Source organism: Ctenopharyngodon idella, chromosome 22, assembly GCF_019924925.1.
Source record: "Ctenopharyngodon idella isolate HZGC_01 chromosome 22, HZGC01, whole genome shotgun sequence".
Taxonomy (NCBI): Eukaryota; Metazoa; Chordata; class Actinopteri; order Cypriniformes; family Xenocyprididae; genus Ctenopharyngodon; species Ctenopharyngodon idella.
In genome coordinates this window covers 26,304,456-26,323,875 of record NC_067241.1, presented here as the reverse complement: position 1 = coordinate 26,323,875, position 19,420 = coordinate 26,304,456, and the positions used below count along the sequence as shown (strand labels likewise).

Here is a 19,420-nt window from a genome sequence, read left to right as displayed (position 1 = left end):
ATTTTTTCTAGTTTGCAATTAATTACACATTTATGTTTTTATTATTAAAAGTTAGCAATGATAACAGAAAAATATTATTTTGAAATAATTTAGTTTTATTGGCTAATTTTCTTCCCAGTGTGCAATTAATGACTTGTTATTTACATTTGATTAAAGGTGCTGTATGTCATTTTTTGACTGTATTAAAGCATATTTGCTTAGATTTAAGAAACATGCTAAGTTCAAATATGTTTCTCAGAAAAACTTTGAAATGCTTTGAAATGTGCGTTCTGTGTCAGAATGTCTGTTTTTGTTTTGTTTTACTGCAGTGTTGCTTGCAACATGTGTCTCGTAACTTGTATGCAGCCCCATTAACATCATTGTTTTTCTTCTCGTAGCTCAACCAGAGGCCAACAGTTGATGAACTAAGAGAAAGAAAGATTCTCATCCGCTTCAGTGACTATGTGGAGGTGGCCAAAGCCCAGGATTATGACAGGAGAGCTGACAAACCCTGGACAAGACTGTCTGCTGCTGACAAGGTACGGGACAAACAGCTGATGTCAGCAAATCTTTACAGTGATCTTTCGGTTAGTCTTCAATTCAATAAGACAGCACAGAGGGAAATTTTTATTATTATTATTCTTAGTGATTCTCTTGAGGCTTTTACTCAATATATTTGTTAAGTGGATAAAAAGCAATCTTGAACTGAAAAAGCTTGTCAACATGAATGCATGCACTTTTTACTTGAGGATGCGTTTAAGGGTGTGTTCACACTTGGCAGGTTTGATCAAAACAAACTGGCTTAATTGCTCTGTTAGTGCAGTTCATTTGAATACGTGTGAACGCTGCTATCTGAATCTTGGTGCTCACCAAACAAGCGGATCGAGACCCACCATTTCAGGGGGTCCTTGTCTGCTTTCAAACAAACTCTAGTGCAGTTTGACTGAAATATGAACGCAACTTGGACCAAAGGCATCTAATCGAACCAAAAACACAGTGTGATGTCACAAGATGCGACCCTAAAAAGGACAGAATGCTTAAGCATACCTGGTTCTTCTCTTCTAAGGGGCTACGTTGCCCATTACAGTTTGGTACAGCTCCTTGCAGCAGATCTTCATTTGTGTGTGTACCGGAGGAATTCCTGCCGCTGTTTTGACTCTTTTAAGTCATTTCAGTCAGCGGCCATCTTTGAAACGACTCTCGGGCAGTATTTCAGTCATGCAAGTGCAGCTCATATCTCTTTGAATGGAGAAACATCAAATTCTCCAAAGCTGTTCACCAAGCTTACAGATACATTTCATATTTGAAATCACCAATGAAATCTGACAACAACTGTCTCATAAATTTTGTTTCTAAACACTCAAATCATGACAAAAAAACAACACATTTTTCAAGCTAGACAAGCCAATGTGCATACAGTCATAAGGAGGTGTCTCAGAACACTCATGCTGTGTCCCAATTCGCCTACTTATACTAAAAGTATGTACTGTTTTTGTGAAGAAAAAGTATACATACTTTTGAGTGTGTAGCTGAAAAGTATGCAAGCTTTGGGACATATTTCATCATAATTGCGTCTTTAATGGATGCTCTGTCACTTAGTTACGTGCATCCTGCATCGCCGTTTAAACTGCCGTCAATCATCTTATCACAGTTAAAATCCTGCACATTCAATTTAATTTAATTTACTACCATTTAGGAGAGAAATGTAGTAGCACGTTGATCTGCCAGTCGTGGGTCTTTCATGCGGTGAACTCTCCTCATGTGTTTGTAATTTGCATATTGATGCATTCAAAAGTTAATGACCAAACATATCATTACAAAAGTTCACAATGTTGTTGCAGATGAAATATGTAAGGGATAATGTACATCCAGCTGGTTGTTATCTCAGAATAAACCCCGACTGGCGGAGGGCTCTTGTATCAGCCTGAAGGGGTTTATTCTGACATAACAACCGGATGGATGTACATTATCCCGTTTATTACGCGGCTACTTGCCACATAAGTAAATAATTAGACATGAAATATTGATCTGAGTCGATCTGAGTCCGTTTCTGCGGAGAGAGCAGTTGCTCGCACTGCAAGTTCAAACTAGACAGAAACACATTTAAGAGATACGGTACATACAGTACATACGGTCATACAGCATATTACACAGCATTTCACCACATAAATAATTATGGGGATAAGATATTGATCTGAGATTAAACTGATTTAAAATCGTACCTGTTTGTTATCTTAATCCATTACAGTGATCAAAATAATAGTCGCAAAATGGCAGCAGCTGCATTTGTATGAAACGAGAGAGCGAGTCCGCGATACCGGATGACATAATTAAATAATTACACAAAATTTGACTGCTTTTTAATATTTTATTAGCTCACCAAAGGCAAAACTTCCACGAGGAAAAAACGTTCCTAGCAAGCATATAGCGCTGCAGACTTCAGTAACCCGGATGAGCCTGTGTTAACTGTTTTCAGCAGTTGTTATTGGGGAATAACATACCACTGGATGGCGCCATTGACCAATCAGAATCAAGTATTCCACAAAGCTGTGTAATAAAATGTGGATAACTGTAAGGTTGTTCATAGATACGGGAAGAAGGAGGCAGGAACCGGCGCACGGTAAACACAACTTTAATATATAAAATAAACAAATACAAAACGAAAGTAATGCCGGCAGACCCTCACGACCACACAAACATAATAAAACATAAAGTAAAGTCCAGGCCTGGTCCTCTCTCGTCCTTCACTGTCGTCGCTCCCCTTTTATGTTTCCGGAGCTCCTCCGTGAGAGACTCAAGACCGGTGCAATGTGCAGCTGACGCTCATTATCACTCGCGTCACCGGCCTCGCGCCGTTCCCTCACAGTTCTCGCCCGCCCTGCTCGTCACAATAACATTGACTAAATATATTTTCTTCATGTTACCACTCTCAAACCCCTAAACCTCTACTTAAACCACCCAAAAATGAAAATTATCCCATGATTTACTCACCCTTAAGATATTCTAGGTGTAAAGGATCTTCTTTCAGGCGAACACAATCAGAGATTATTTAAAAATATCTTGGCTCCTCCGAGCTTTATAATGACAGTGAATAGGGGGCTGCGTTTTAAGAAAAAAAAAAAAGAAGCATCCTTCCATAATAAAAGTAATCCATATGACTCCAGGGGGTTAATAAAGGCCTTCTGAAGTGTTTAAGAAAAATATCCATATTTAAAACTTTATTAACTAAAATAATTAGCTTCCGGCAGATGGCCATACGCATTGATTTGCGGCAGAAGAGTGACCTCTGACCTGACGCATTATGTAATGACACCGGTCATGAATTAGAAGTCTAAAACCGCGAGAGGTGTCTAAGCTTACGCTACTCCTACATCTTGCGTCATACATCGCGTCACGGGTTACTCATTTGCCGCAAGTCGACTTGCACAGTATGCCTTTGATCATCTGGCGGAAGCTAGTTATTTGAATTTATAGTTTTAAATATGGATATTTTCCTTACAAAAATGCATCGCTTTATTAATCCTCTGGAGCCGTATGGATTACTTTGATTATGGATTTTTTTTTTTTTTTTTGCTTCAAAATGGGACTTATTCCGCCATACTGCGCGTTGCACTTTCGTGCATTCGTAGTAATATGAGTGCACTGTCTTTGTATATCTAAAGTCTTTGCTATTATTTGCGACTCCACAGGCGGCCATCCGCAAAGAGTTGAATGAGTTCAAAAGCACTGAAATGGAGGTCCATGCTTCAAGCAAGCACTTAACGAGGTCAGTATGTGTGTAAACCTCTCACAGATGTGCCCAAACTATTTTTAGACAAACAAAATGCCCGGTCAAAAATGACTAGGACACATATATGTGAAATTATGACTGTGTCACCTTGATATAACTGGATAAAAGGTTCTTCTCTACATGCTGATGACATTAGTGGCCATTAGAGCTCTCATGTATGATCTTACTAAAAATAACTGATTGATGCAACACTATAATCAAGTCTTGTCCAATCATATGGTTGTGACTGTGAAAGGCACCTTTGTTGATTTCTCTCCTCTCAATCAGGTTTCACAGGCCCTAAAGAGGGGGTTTTCTTCTGTGAAGAAAATGCTGAAAGTGGCATTCATGTTAAAATCCTGGAGGTGCCTCTTCCAGAGCTGTGGCTTCGTCCATGGGATTCCCTTATTCTTCCAGCGCCCCGGGCCGAGTGGTGTTTGGGGGTGGTTAGCGCTGGAGGCCGCGTCTCCACCACGGGCGGCCACAGGGACAAACCTGAAGAACATCTGCGGATACATTTAACCTGAGGCTGACGGAGTGGAGCGGCAGAGGACTTTTTGATGTTTTTAAGCTGGACTACATTTCAATGACTGCTAAGGAAAGATGAATCAGTTCTGGGTAAATGTTTGTGTACATGTAACCAGCTCCACTCGAAAAATAAGTTAAAAAAAAAAAAAAAAAGAAAGAAAAAAATCTTGAGGGTTAATAAGCCTGCTATAAATGAATTTCATATTTACTGTACAGAGTCAGTTTGAACAGGGTTGTTCATGTGATCACTTGAAAAAAAAACAGAAAAAAAAAAAACAACTTTGTAAGCACTACTTGTCTTCAAAATACAATTTTGGAAATACCCCTGTGTTGTTTTTAAGTCTGAATATATACACAACAGTTCAAAAGTTTGGGGTTGTTAAGATTTTAATATTTTTGACTCTTGTGCTCATCATGACGGAATTTATTTGATCGAAAATACAGTAAAAACAGTTTTATTGTGAAATATTACTATTTAAAATTACTGATTTCTATTTGTATAGATTTGTAAATTTATTTCTGTGACAGAGCTGAATCTTCAGCATCGTTACTCCAGTTTTCAGTGTCACATGATCCTTCATGTTAAAAAAAAAAAAAAAAAAAAAAAAAATCTTACTAACCCCAAGCTTTTAAATGGTATTGAATGCACATATATGCTCAGTCACTTTATTAGGTACACCTGTTCAATTGCTCATTAATGCAAATATCTAATCAGCCAATCACATGGCAGCAACTCAATGCATTGCAGCAGGTCAAGATGATCTGCTGAAGTTCAAACTGAGCAAAAGAATGGGGAAGAAAGGTGATTTAAGTGACTTATTTAATGTGGCATGATTGTTGGTGCCAAATGGGCTGGTCTGAGAGTTTCAGAAACTGCTGATCTACTGGGATTTTCATGCACAACCATCTCTAGGGTTTACAGAGAATGGTCCAAAAAAATAGAAAATATCCAGTGAGTGGAAGTTCTGTGGGTGAAAATGCCTTGTTGATGCCAAAAGTCAGAGAATGGCCAGACTGGTTCAGCTGATAGAAAGGCAACAGTAGCTCAAATAAGCACTTGTTACAACCAAGGTCTACAGAAGAACATCTCTGAACACACAACACGTCGAACCTTGAAACACATGGGCTACATAAGACAGACTGGTGCCACTCCTGGCAGCTAAGAACAGAAAACTGAGGCCACAATTTGCACCCACTCACCAAAATTGGAATATAGAAGATTGGAAAAATGTCTCGATTTCTGCTTCGACATTCAGATGGTAGGGTCAGAATTTGGCATAAACAACATGAAAGCATGGATCCATCCTGCCTTGCATCAACGGTTCAGGCTGCTAATGGTGTGGGGGATATTTTCATGGCACACTTTGGACCACTTAGTACCAAATGAGCATTGTTTAAACACCACAGCCTACCTGAGTATTGTTGCTGACCATGTCCATCCCTTTATGACAACAGTGAACCATCTTCTGATGGATACTTCAGCAGGAAACACACCATGTCACAAAGCTCAAATCATTTCAAACTGGTTTCTTGAACATGACAATGAATTCACTATACTCAATGACCTCCACAGTCACCAGATCTCAAGCCAATAGAGCAGCTTTGGGATGTGGTGGAATGAGAGATTTGCATCATGGATGTGTAGCTGACAAATCTGCAGCAACTTATGCTATCATGTTAATATGGACCAAAATCTTTAAGGAATGTTTCCAGCACCTTGTTGAATCTATTCCACAAATTAAGGCAGTTCTGAAGGCAAAAGGGGGTCCAACACAGTACCAGCGAGGCGTACATAATAAAGTGGCCAGTGAGTCTATACGCAGACACACGCACAGAAATATATATATATATATATATATATATATGATAACATTGCAGGAAATCTAAGCCATGAAACTAGAAGCAAATGGTCACTAGGACACTAAATAAAAAAAGAAAACTGCATGTAAAGAAAACAACAACAAAAAAAACTTTCAGTAACGTTGTCAGTCTTTATTTTTCAACATCTCCCATAAATTGAACCCATGAGGTTTGCTTATTCAGTCCTTGCTAAAGAATGCTTAAATGTTAACTTAAGATGGTTTCAGAATCCAGCATCCACTTTTTAATTTCTGTGCACATAAATCTGAAGGTGATTATTATGAGGTGCGATGTTACAAATAAATGCATTAGTTCTTACATTACCTATAACATTTACTTACTTTTAGAGAGGCTTTTCACAACTATTCATTATTCATATTAAAAATCACAAGCAAATACGTGCGCAAAAACCATGTACAGCCAACCATTTTTTTTCAAGGAGACCAGAATAAACGGCATAAAGTATAAATATCCAAGCTTTTGAGTAGTATTATTTTAAAAGAACATAACATTAATAACATTAAAGCAAACAAACATATATTAAGAATAGCTTATTTCAAAAAAGTGTATTTTTTTCTCAGGTTAGAACCTGGATGCATCTGGGAAGAACAAGGACTGTAGTCCTCTGCGCACACTCGTCAAATCTTCTTCTTGCTACAAACACAAGAAAAACTGAATTCAGTCCTGAAGAAATTTATGTGAATTTAAGTATTAAATATCTGTCCCACTTGGGCTCTTTCTCACCATTTCTTTGAAGAAACGCTCCTGAACTGACTTCATGTTTTTCTTCATCATAGACACCTGCAACAGAAGCAAACTTGTTTCAAAAAAGTTTCTATTCTAGACAATCAATGCTTAAAATGACCTGAACTGTTCTAACTAGAGATCGACCAATAATGATTTTTTTAATAACCAATACCTATTTGCATGTTTATGTGCCTGATAACCAATATACAGAACCAATATTTATTTATTGGTTTATTTCTGTTTTTGACAATTAACTGAACAAACTGTTTTATTTAACACTTTTTGAAATACTGTAATTTCTGCAATTTTACTTCCTCCTTGCATACAAAACAATACACACTTCTACATCAATAGTCTGAAAGAGTGCAAAAAAAAAAAAAAAAAACATAGTACACTGTCACAAAAGTGTATTTTTTAAATATAATCTTTGATCAGGTAAACAAACAGGTAATGAATTAAAAAAAAAAAAAAAAAAAAAAATCTACTTCAGTCTAGCTTAATCCCAGTTGAATCTTATTATTTATAACAACTGCATTAATATTAATTGACAAATCAGAAATCTGCTGAATACCTGCTGACAGAGCGCTGTTTTTATCTGTGTGATTACACAGAACGTCTCTTGCGGAGATAATAATTTCCACAGAGCTATAATTTAGATGTTTATTAGCTAAATAAAGGTTATATAGTAGATGTTAAAGGGTTAGTTCACCCCAAAATTAAAATTCTGTCATTAATTACTCACCCTCAGTGAACTGCGAACATAAGCAGTTTACATGCAAGTAAAAACCTAAATTAAATCATCATAAGCGATCGAGTCTCTTCAGAAAATGTGGATTAAACCGCTCGATTCATATGGGTTAGTTTTCCGATCTCTTTTATGAAGTTTCTGAAGTGGTAGTTACAAAGTCAGTCAATGGAAGGAAATCTGACAGCATTCTGTCATCAGAAAGATCTTCATTTGTGTTCCGAAGATGAACGAAGGTATTAGAGGTGTGGAACAACGAGTAATTAATGACAGAATTTTCATTTTGGGGTGAACTAACCCTTTAATATAATTTAAGAAAATGCTGAAAGTGGCATTCATGTTAAAATCCTGGAGGTGCCTCTTCCAGAGCTGTGGCTTCGTCCATGGGATTCCCTTATTCTTCCAGCGCCCCGGGCCGAGTGGTGTTTGGGGGTGGTTAGCGCTGGAGGCCGCGTCTCCACCACGGGCGGCCACAGGGACAAACCTGAAGAACATCTGCGGATACATTTAACCTGAGGCTGACGGAGTGGAGCGGCAGAGGACTTTTTGATGTTTTTAAGCTGGACTACATTTCAGTGACTGCTAAGGAAAGATGAATCAGTTCTGGGTAAATGTTTGTGTACATGTAACCAGCTCCACTTGAAAAATAAGTTAAAAAAAAAAAAAAAAAGAAAGAAAAAAATCTTGAGGGTTAATAAGCCTGCTATAAATGAATTTCATATTTACTGTACAGAGTCAGTTTGAACAGGGTTGTTCATGTGATCACTTGAAAAAGAAAAAGAAAAAAAAAACAACTTTGTAAGCACTACTTGTCTTCAAAATACAATTTTGGAAATACCCCTGTGTTGTTTTTAAGTCTGAATATATACACAACAGTTCAAAAGTTTGGGGTTGTTAAGATTTTAATATTTTTGACTCTTGTGCTCATCATGACGGAATTTATTTGATCGAAAATACAGTAAAAAAAGTTTTATTGTGAAATATTACTATTTAAAATTACTGATTTCTATTTGTATAGATTTGTAAATTTATTTCTGTGACAGAGCTGAATCTTCAGCATCGTTACTCCAGTTTTCAGTGTCACATGATCCTTCATGTTAAAAAAAAAAAAAAAAAAAAAAAAAAAAAAAATCTTACTAACCCCAAGCTTTTAAATGGTATTGAATGCACATATATGCTCAGTCACTTTATTAGGTACACCTGTTCAATTGCTCATTAATGCAAATATCTAATCTATCTAAGAAGTTTTAAACAAGTGGATTATGTTAAAAGCTGCATATGGTGGCCATGCTGGATCATTCCTAAGCATAAATCAAGCAAGTGAAAGGGACTATGAACACGTCTATTTTTTACTGCCAAGTTTAAACTACATATCAAGCATTTATGGATTATATCTCATTTGTGCTTTAATGGCTGTTACCGATACAGGTAGTGGTTTTGTTACCAATACCAGTTTTGTAATATCAGGAAAATGCTTAAATATCAGGAAAATATTGGTAAAACCTGTTATCGGTCGATCTCTAGTTATAACCCAATAACTTCAATTATCAAACTATTCTTGACCACGCAGATTCAGATCCTCACCTCCAAAGAGAAGATTTGTTCCTCATACTCTAGACAATCACACACGTCAGTCTGAATTGTGCTTTTTAAGCGCTGTAGTCTGAAACAACAAAACAAGACTGAGCAAGCTAAGCACTCAGATTACAAATCCAATGTAAAAACTGCAAATGTAAATAGAGGGGACTACTAATTCAAAGCATGAATCAGTCACTTTGTTTGAATCTAGAGAAATAGACAAATTCTCTGAAACATTGCAACATCACCCCCCCCCCCCCCCCTCCCCCCAGCTTTTTGGTGTGCATGTAAACACTAGGGCTGCCCCCTAATACTCGACTAACCGTTAGTTGACGGGAAGAGGCTTAGTTGAACAAAACTGGTATTAATCGGTTAGTTGCAGAAATAAAAAATAAAAACTCCAAAGGAAGTGGCAAAATCAAGCCGTCTGTGATGGACAGATCATTAACGGCAGGAAATCCAAACATTCGCCTATCATTCATCATTCATCAACCTCAAATATGGCTTATTACTTGAAACATGTAAGTAGTCTAACGCTCTTTAACCTAGATAAATGTGCGCTATTATTTAGTGCATATCCAAGTGTTTGTGTGGAGAGCACACTTACTGCATGACATGGAGGCGCCGGTGCGATCACTTGCATTTAACTTAAAATACTCCGTCATTTTTGGTTGTACAGATAAGAATAATCCAACATTCAAAACTGTAAATGGTTTGCTTTTATTTCTGTAAACTCACAATAACAACAAAATGTTGTGCTTTTGTAAAATAATAAAAACAAACAGGATGCGCTTTCTGCCATCTCGGTCTCAAGTGAACTTGAGTGCGCCACAAAAATGAACTGAAACTCAGCGTATACTTGCCTCACAGACAAGAGAAATATTATCTATGGTAAGCTTGAAATGTCTACTTTTAAATTAATCTAATATAATAAAACAAATTCTCAGATTAGGCTTGCTGCGATAGTCAGTGTTGATGGTGTTACCGGTGTTCAGCCGCAACACCGGTTACGTCATTTGCCCACTGCAGCACCGCCCCCACTCTCGTTTAGATTTTTTTATAGTAATAAAAATCATTTAGCTCAGTTAGAAAACAATACAATTAAAACCTGAACGCATCTGCTCAATTCAGTGTGAGCTGAACGAGAGTCTCAGCACAAATCAGCAGCAGGAGTCAGATTTTATTTATCATGAGAGTGAGGAGCTGACTGACAAGACGATTGCAGAAGATTTTTGCAATATTTTGGATTTAAACCCAGTGCCTAATACGGAACCTACAAAGGATTAGTTGTGGTTTTCTAGTTGTTGTATTTTTCATTAATAATAACCCACCATTCAAGCAATTGCCGCCCCTGAATTGGCGATAATATGAAAGCGAAAGTAAAATCCGCAATGTGTGTTTTCAGTTCACTCTTATGGAAGCTCAACTTAATTGAAAATGCTCGCTCTACACTGTTATGAATACCTGTGTGCATTTTACTTTTGCTTTATCTTGAATTAGAGATTTAAAAGCGAGGTGCAAAACAGGGGAACGCCATTTTTGTCACACGTCGATTAACCGATGAGAAAATTTCCTCACGGTCACATCTCTATCTCAGATTATGTAATCCATATGAAACGTGCTGCTGCAAGCTTTATGTGTCCGTTTAAACACTGATTAGGCTATGTATTATATATAGGCGATTAAAGGCTTATTATTATGATTTATGTGGTTAATTAATATAAATGCACGATAAGTTGACTAATCGCTTAAAAAAAGACAACTAGTTGACTAGAAATATCTTTAGTCGAGAGCAGCCCTAGTAAACACTGATTAAATGTTCATCTTAGCAGCAGATGTTATTCAAATTGAATATTTAAAATAAATAAATAAAATAAATAAACAGTGGCGCCCATAACAGAGATTTTCTTAATTATGCAGCCGTAAGTGCATTAAAAAGTATAAAAAAAATTTAACTTGCCATACTCCAAATCTAGTCTTTTTAGCTGCTCTTTTTCAAAGCTCTAAAGAAATCACAAGATTCTTGCCATAATAACATTACAGAGCAAACAAATAAGCAGCATTACATCAACCTTGCGCCTTGTTAGCTATGAATGGCTGGAAAATCTTGTTTGTTACTGCAACCCAGAACGACCCACAGATTGTTTCATAGTCATGAACAGGTCTTGTGTTTACATATTATGCATACAGAAAAGTTATCAAGGGAAAATTAGTTAGCTGGGAAATCTATGGCGTTCATCATATGTTCATCCAAAAGCTGTTATATTCTCACCTCTTGGTTCCTTTCTCTCTGTATGTGTGGAAGGCCAAGGTCTGCTTTTCCCAGTAAGTCTGTAAATAGTTTGATTAAATCAAAGGCCATTTACAAATATATTTACTCGCCAAAGTCCATTTTTATTCTTATTATTAGGCACTTGGCAAGTCAGCACACCCACCGTCAGTTCCTCCTCCATGCTTCTCAAAACAGTGTCATCTTGCTCCATGTCTTCTATTTCGCCCAACAGGACTTGTTTAACTTTCTCCAGCCTCTGAGAACTATATAAGGACAGACAAAGAAAACAGAAGAGGTAAATATCAGACCTGCTATAAGGCAGAAACTCTGATCTCTTTTTAGTCAAAGGTCATGTCTGACCTGTACTGGTGTACTTGGACACTGACAGAGGACATGTGCTGCTGTAAGGTCTTTAAAGACTGTTTGGTGTAAAGATCCATCGTCCTGCAGCGATTCTGACAAGCACACAAGACAAGTTATTGTAAAAGGTTAATAAACACTCATTGAATGCTTTAAGATTTGCAGCGAGTTTTGAAAACGAGGACATGAATCCTTGAATGTTTGATGGAACTGGAGTGTTTAGCCAGGGCTGATTAAGTGAGAAATGCACCTTGAGCTTCCTCTTAAGATCTGAGCTGAACTGATGGCAGATAAAGCCCACCTCCTGAGCAGGCTGGGTCAGGTCTATTTCTGCCTCCACACTAGCATGCCGGCAACTGGATCTCGTACAAGATGACAGTGTCTCCACTTCCTCAGCTGCAGGAAACGCACATACACGAGTCAAACTTCAGCACATTCAAAAGCAGTACAATACAGCTGAGCTTCTGAATCATTCAGTTATTTATGAGATTTTCTTGTTTAAAAGAAATGTATACATTTATTTAGCAAGGGTGCATTAAACTGATCAAAAGTGACAGTGAAGACATTTTTAATGTTATGAAAAATTCCTATTTCAAATAAATGCTGCCCTTGTGAACTTTCTATTCATCAAAGAATCCTGAAAAATGTATCAGTTTCCTCAAAATTATAAAGCATTTTCAACATTGATAATAGTAAGAAATATTTCTTGAGCAGCAAATCAGCATATTAGAATGATTTCTGAAGGATCATGTGACACTGAAGAATGGATGCTGAAAATTCAGCTTTGTATCATAATAAATTATATTTTGAAATATATTACAATAGAAAACAGTTATTTTAAATTGTAAAGACTTAATAATATTGCTGTTTTTACTGTATTTTTGATCAAATAAATGCAGCCTTGGTGAGCTCTTTCACTCTCTCGAGTCTCTCTTACTGGAGAATGTTGTTTCCTTGGCCCTTTTATTCAGGCCTCTCTGGTAACTTTTCTTTCTTCTTCCATTCTCTGCGACTATGTCCTCATCTTCTTCCTCTGAGCTGCTCTGATCCTTCACCAACAGTTTAATGTTGGGGCCTGAGGCACAGCAACACAAAGTCGTTCACAGAATCAAAGAAAATCTGAGCTAGTCTCTTAATCAGGAAACTGAGAACAAGGCAAGAGAATTTTCCAGCAGAATCACCAGTAACAGTGCCTGATGTGTCAGGATTGGGATTAATCTGTGTCTGGGAATGTTAATGAGATGCACATTCAGTAAACTGACTGCAAAACCTAAATATACAGTAATATGCTGTGTTATATTACAGACTATATCACATACATCAACACAATAAATCACATCTCCTCCAAGGTAATCAGAGTTTTTCAACAAGGCTTGCTTATTTTCTATACTTGCTGTGTCATGCTGGGTAGCTCTTGCTTTACATGGCTGTATATTAAACATCAAATATGTTTTAAATGGCTGATATTTCCATAAGGGAAGAAAATACTTTAGGCTGGTAACGTGTCGCACTATGCCTAGTTAGGATGACACATAACCCTTTTAAAAGGTGATAAATACCCTTACTAGGAGTCCAGTATTTATCAGTAGGCACGAACAGCTGTCTGGGCTTCATTTTCAGAGCTAGCTGAGAGGGAGAGGGAGCCTTATTCTCTTTGTCCTCCTCACTGTCCTCATCTCCCTCTGACAGAGCAGCGGACTGGCACGGGATGACATGCTTGTGCATGACTGTTGGACCTGAATGGCAATTGACACAAAGAGTACATATGATGCTTATTTTTGTATACTAACAAATGAAATAATAAAACCACAACATAATTAAAAATCTATTCACCTGACTTAAATTCTGGTCTCTCAGCCTTACTTCCTTGCGTCCTTGGTGTTTTCTATAAATCGTACAAGAATGAAGTAGTGTTACTGAAATGTACTACTATCAAAAGTGTAATTGTGCTTAGAAATAAGCTGTTAAACCTGTACCTCCAGCTCAGCGCACATCATGGCCATGTTGCTCACAGATATGTGAGAAGATTGGCTCATTGTCACAGAAATGACAGACCTCCTTTCAAAAGATGCCGGGCTGGTTCTGTTCATGTCATCCCTTTTCTCCTCCTGGAGGTCTGGAGAGGGCAGGGTGCATTTCTCCCTGATGATGAGGGGCTGAGTTTGGGTCAGTAATGAGTGGACTGGACTCAGCTCAATCTGCAGGAGTGGGACAGAGGGATAGGGGTCAACTTAGGTGGTTTTCAATCCTGGTCCTGGAAACCCATGGCCCTGCACATTTTCTATGTCTCCCTTATTGAACACACCTGATTCAGATCATCAGCTCGTTAGAGGAGAGAGCTCCATGAACTGAACTGAGGGAGACATACAGAATGTGAAAAGTGGTGGGTCCCCAGGACCAGGGTTGAAAACCACTGCATTACATTAACCCTTTAAGAACTGAAGGCATTTTTAGAGTTTTTTTTTTCTTCTGAGCGATATACACAAAAGTAAAAATTCATAACTACAAAACTATAGCAAGGAGAGTCAAAAAGTAGGTATCATTTGATAGAACACTTTTAAAATGTTTAGAAAATATAAATTACATTACATTGGGACATTTTCATGCTGGGAAACTGATAAAAAGACAAAATACATACAGTCAAACCAAAAATTATTCAGACATTTTTTATATTTTTGATATATATTTACTAGTGGATGCTGGACACTATAGTTCATTTATGTAGGTGAGGAAAGCAAAATAAAGTAAATTGTGACATATTATACCTCAAAAATTCTTCATACAGTGGACTACCAGTAAAATTGATAATATTTGGAACCAAAAATTAATTAGACACTTTGACCTGACCATGTTTTGCTCAAGTGTTATCTGACACAATTAAGATTCATTTTTTTCTGACACAGTTTAACTTTGAGATCTTGTCATATTTTATTACCATTTTTTTTAAACTATAGTGAATAAACTGTATTAATGAATGAAATGTTCAAGATGTCTGAATACATTTTGGTTTGACTGTACATAATTATATAATATATAAACACTGGGGATTAGAGGAACTTCTCAGCAATTATTAGGAGTTTATCAAAATGGTTAGATGCATTAAAAAGCTGAGTTTCTAAGCTTTAAAATGATACCTATTTTGTGTCATTCCAAGTTGGAAAACGAACATGAATGGTTCCGGGAACATTGGATACACATTGCATCCAGGAAAGATGAGAGACATGTTTTTAGCCAAGTATGTTACATCATTCTGTGAGTAATATCTCGTGATCAACACAATAGATTATAACAGTTATGATCTGTGCATTTTTCATGAAGTTATGAGCAAAAACGCAACATGAAATCTACATATTTGTATTCAGTTAGCGGCTGTGCACTGTTTTTGCTGTAAACGCATATTACTCATACTCATTAGAGGGTGAAAACAACGTAACAGGAGCATGTTGGAGGCTTGATCTGAACATGTCTCTGATTTTGTATGCAAAAAGAATTATTGTGCTACCTATATGGGTTCAGTTTATATTGGCTCTTAAACAGAGACAAACAAACGGAAGCGCCGACGCTCCCATAGGTCTTAAAGGGTTAACATACTAACCTTTTCAGAAAGCTAATAACAAAAGACAATACATAGATGTGTGAGCAGTGTTTTATGCTAAAATAAACTCAAAGCACACTGGTATTTGTACCTACAGTGGCCCTAAAAAAGTATCTGGATACTTAAGCCACACTTAAAATGTATGAATGTCATTGTATTACATTATTAAATATCAAACTATGTGGAATTAATTTAAAAGAAAGACATAAAGACAGCACAAGCACAATTATCAACAAAGGTTTCACAAAGATTATTCAACAAATATAAATATAGTGAATACAAAAAGTACTGTGACACTTTGTGGTTGTCAGATGCTTGTGGATCATCTTCATAGTTAATATAATGAACTACATCTGTTGTTACTCTGATAGGACACCTTCAAATGTTTGGGGTCGGTAAGACTTTTTTTCGTTTTTGAAGGAAAACTTATGCACACTAAAGCTGCATTTATTTGATTAAAAAAAAAAATGTAGTAAAAACAGTAATATTATGAATATTATGGGGGGTGGGGGGGGGGTGTGAGCCCCTGCCCCTGCCCCTTTAATTGCGAAAGTGAAAGTGCCCTTTGCGGTCACATCGCGGTGCCCCACATTCACTTTTCTCCTCCCCCGGAACGCGATTCCTACCGAGGGAGCATCCTCGCAAACACAGGAATTGTGAAATTTCGCTGGTATCGAAATTTGGTGTCATAACCTTATTTATTAAGGTTGCATGGGTCAAACACAATGAAAACAAAAACTATTTTAATTTATTTATTACTTTTTTGTGATGGGGCCAATAAAATTTAATTAAATGTAATTACAAGAAGAAAAAATAATGCAATTTTGTTGTGAATACAATGAAATTCGTACATTTTTAATTGTGGTACAAATACTTTTTGGACTGTATGAACTGTATGATCAAAGCTAACAATAAAATCATAAAAGCCTTGAGAGCTTTAATGCAGCCCATTAGTACTTGATCTATCCATGAATGTGATTTGGAAACCTGCCCTATGGCTGTTTCATGTTTACCTGAGCAGCAGTTGGATTCAGCTTACAGCTTCTGAAGGTTGTGGAAACAGGTGTTATGGAGAGAGAAGGAGGCTTCACAGCACCTTTATTCCCTGATGTTTTACAGAGTGAGGATGCTTGGATTTTTTTGAGAGGACTGAGAGGCTCTAGTGGAGGAGAGTCGGCTTCGATTGGAGAAATAGACAGAGAACGGAAAGGTGTAGTATTGGATCTCAAGTTGGTTGTTAGTTTTTCATGTGCTATAGAGAAAAATAAAATGTTAATTACACAACAGTTACATAAGATTGTTGACTTTGTTCTAGGATGTCCATTTATTGAATTTAGTGATTCAGCATTAGTAATTAACACAATTATTCATTCCCCTGACTTGTAAGTAAACTTTGCAAATAAACATTTTAATTAAAAGCCATACAATTATACAAACTCATTTAAAGCAGTTTAACTCTTACATCTCATCTTCTCAATGGAGGGAGGCGAGGCAAATGTGGAAGATAATCTTGAAGCCCAAGATTGTTTCTGTCTTCTGGCTGACCCCTGAGCAGACGAGGTCTTCTTCACTGTGAGATGCTCTGGACTAGACATCTTCTTGCCATTATCATTCCTCTGATCTTGTTGAATCTTTGCGAAGGCTTTATCTGCATTTTTCAGTACATTCTTCTCACTTTGTCGTCTGGCAACATCTACAGATGTTTTCTCTCTTCTTTGTTCTCGTCCTGCGGCTCGAGCTGGGACAGTCTGCTGAAACGTTGCTGGTCGGCCAACTGCCTTTTTCTATTTGGAGAAGAACAAGACATACAGTTCATCAGGACTGTTATTATTTGTCTATCTAGACTCTGATAGTCTTCAATAAAGGCAATAACACTAATGAAGATCTGCTTGAACCAATTGTGCTGAAAGAAAAATCACATGCCTTAGGGGGTGGTGCTTTTTCGTTCTCTGACAGGCTGGACTGGTCATCCGAGTCAGACGGCTCTCTGTAGGTTTTGGTCAAGGCTGCCACTCTTTGAGGTCGTCCTGTGGTTTTCTTATTATTGATGCTTGGCTGCCGTTTATCCTCCTGTTCGGCCACTTTCTTCTGCCTCTTCTGTTGTTCACCCAATCCAAAAGAAAAGTGAATGATTACTATCAATGACTGTAAAAATACATAGTAATACTCATTCAAAAAAAGTGTAACAAACTTATGTACAGGAGGGAAATATAATGGAAAATAGGATTGCTCTTGAAAATGTCATTTTCTATGCAGAACCACTCTGATATTAAGACTAAACTAAGCTGCAAAAATGCTTAATTCAGAAGTTAGTTCTGCTTATAACATTACATCTATGAGCACATTACCACAAAATCACCCATATTTACCAATAAACACCTATTAAGCAATTTGAGGCATTCTTATTTCACATGCGGAAAGGTTAGCCAATCATAATAATAGTCATTTACAAAAATAGTTAGGGTTACAGACTTTCTCCTCTTTTTTGGTACTAATATTACAAAAGTAAAAAATAAAGAGCTACAATATGGCCCCTTTAAGACATCAATTGTGAAATTATAGAGCCCTTGCTCTTACCCGCTTTGGCTTGATTTGTTCTTTCACAGGCTTTGGCGAAGGCAAAGGTGTATATGGCGATTTAACTGAAATAAAGCGAAAATGTAAGAGATTATCTGGTGCAGAAGGAAGTGAAAGCGGGAGAGAAAATAGTTACCAATAAATTGTGAAGTCCTTAATTAAATAGATTCAACCCATCTTCAATGTGATGTGACAAACAAAAGTTCAAAATACTACTGATGGAGATGTAATGCCGAGTACAAACCGCACGATTTTCAAAGTCGTCAGATCACTGTTCTTCTCACACTACACGACTGTCTGGGGTAGGGTTGGGCCGATAGACGATGCCATTTTCCGTCGCCGATAGCTGACAGACATCACAATGTTGAGCTGGCATTCCCTCTTTCTCCAGAGGTGTGCCACATTAACGGTGCATGTATTTGTCTGTGATTTCCACAAAACTGTCGGCGAGTGAAAATCAGGGCTAAAATCGTGCAGTGTGTACCCGGCATAAGACATCTCTTCTCTAAAATATAGAGTTGGGTGTAGCATACATGCAGCGTCAGCTGATGGAAAGGTGGGTTTAACTGGCTGCCTGCTGTAGTCTGCTACTTTGGGTTTGGGTTTCCTGTTGGCAGAGCTTAACCAGCTAATCTCTGTCATATTGTCTGTGTCTGTATCGCTGAACAGGTTTTTCTTCACATTTGTCATAGCAGCCTATAGTGTAAGAAAGATAAAAGTATTAAATGTGGATTTCTGGTAGGGATATGTTAAATTAAATCCCCAAATAATTTTAGAAATGTGAAACCTTTGGAAGCTGAGGTCTCCTAGCAGACTTGGAGAGAGTCAGAGAATTACTTGTTGCACTAAAAGAAAAAGAAAAACACTGTAAATATGCACTAAAATACATAATATATTAATAAGCAGTCACATGTCCAAAAAATATGCAGGGTTTCTTTAGAGATACTTTAACTGTCCACATAATTCTACTGAACTCTGCTGTTAGGTTCACCTCATAAACACTAGAGGGAGCTGTTTTTATAAATTAACAGAATTACCTGCTTTCCACTCTGGAATCATCAGAGGATTTCTTTCTCTGAAGAGGACAAAATTAAGAACTAATGACAATTATCATCATATGTTTAAATAATATAAATATTATGACTAGGGGTGTCCTTACCACACTGATTTTTGGTGTGACCTCTGTAAATGTATAAATATCCCTGAAGAGATCAAACACAAATTCATTCATTTATAACAGCCATTTTTGAACTAACTATCCTTAGATTAAGGAAGTGAAATCAGTAAAATGCAATACTCAAGCTTCTGGAATGGCCTCTTGGATTTGTGCAAGCTTGAACTCTTGGAGGCAGTTTTCTCCTGTAACATAACGAGCGGAAAAAAGTCACATTCATAAGATAGCATCACATT

The 19,420-nt window shown here is 37.2% G+C and overlaps 2 protein-coding genes across 7 annotated transcripts in view; one reads left to right on the top strand and one right to left on the bottom strand.

The window, feature by feature from the left end:
* phactr3a (phosphatase and actin regulator 3a) overlaps window positions 1-8,946 on the top strand; it is a 56,375-nt gene extending 47,429 nt beyond the window's left edge. The window contains exons 10-13 of one of the 4 annotated variants that reach the window (XR_007927408.1): window positions 378-518; window positions 3,669-3,745; window positions 4,037-4,409; window positions 8,280-8,946. Coding sequence is in view for 3 of the 4 variants with exons in the window: in XM_051879434.1 (XP_051735394.1) it covers window positions 378-518; window positions 3,669-3,745; window positions 4,037-4,052 (234 nt within the window). In the remaining variant the exon portion in view is untranslated. Of the gene's footprint in view, window positions 1-377; window positions 519-3,668; window positions 3,746-4,036; window positions 5,456-8,279 lie in introns of those variants that run through there. The other 3 variants (XM_051879434.1, XM_051879435.1, XM_051879433.1) reach the window with 3 other exon arrangements.
* LOC127504613 (synaptonemal complex protein 2-like) overlaps window positions 6,248-19,420 on the bottom strand; it is a 30,271-nt gene continuing 17,098 nt past the window's right edge. The window contains exons 23-42 of one of the 3 annotated variants that reach the window (XM_051879429.1): window positions 19,308-19,369; window positions 19,170-19,212; window positions 19,048-19,085; window positions 18,798-18,855; window positions 18,544-18,706; window positions 18,011-18,075; window positions 17,357-17,530; window positions 16,896-17,217; window positions 16,447-16,685; window positions 13,815-14,036; window positions 13,672-13,723; window positions 13,398-13,574; window positions 12,776-12,913; window positions 12,089-12,234; window positions 11,839-11,933; window positions 11,642-11,741; window positions 11,479-11,537; window positions 9,213-9,291; window positions 6,881-6,937; window positions 6,248-6,790 (exon numbers count right to left, since the gene is read on the bottom strand). In XM_051879429.1, the coding sequence (XP_051735389.1) occupies window positions 6,719-6,790; window positions 6,881-6,937; window positions 9,213-9,291; window positions 11,479-11,537; window positions 11,642-11,741; window positions 11,839-11,933; window positions 12,089-12,234; window positions 12,776-12,913; window positions 13,398-13,574; window positions 13,672-13,723; window positions 13,815-14,036; window positions 16,447-16,685; window positions 16,896-17,217; window positions 17,357-17,530; window positions 18,011-18,075; window positions 18,544-18,706; window positions 18,798-18,855; window positions 19,048-19,085; window positions 19,170-19,212; window positions 19,308-19,369 (2,361 nt within the window). In that variant the 3' untranslated portion in view covers window positions 6,248-6,718. The remainder of the gene's footprint in view (window positions 6,791-6,880; window positions 6,938-9,212; window positions 9,292-11,478; window positions 11,538-11,641; window positions 11,742-11,838; window positions 11,934-12,088; window positions 12,235-12,775; window positions 12,914-13,397; window positions 13,575-13,671; window positions 13,724-13,814; window positions 14,037-16,446; window positions 16,686-16,895; window positions 17,218-17,356; window positions 17,531-18,010; window positions 18,076-18,543; window positions 18,707-18,797; window positions 18,856-19,047; window positions 19,086-19,169; window positions 19,213-19,307; window positions 19,370-19,420) is intronic. The other 2 variants (XM_051879431.1, XM_051879430.1) reach the window with 2 other exon arrangements.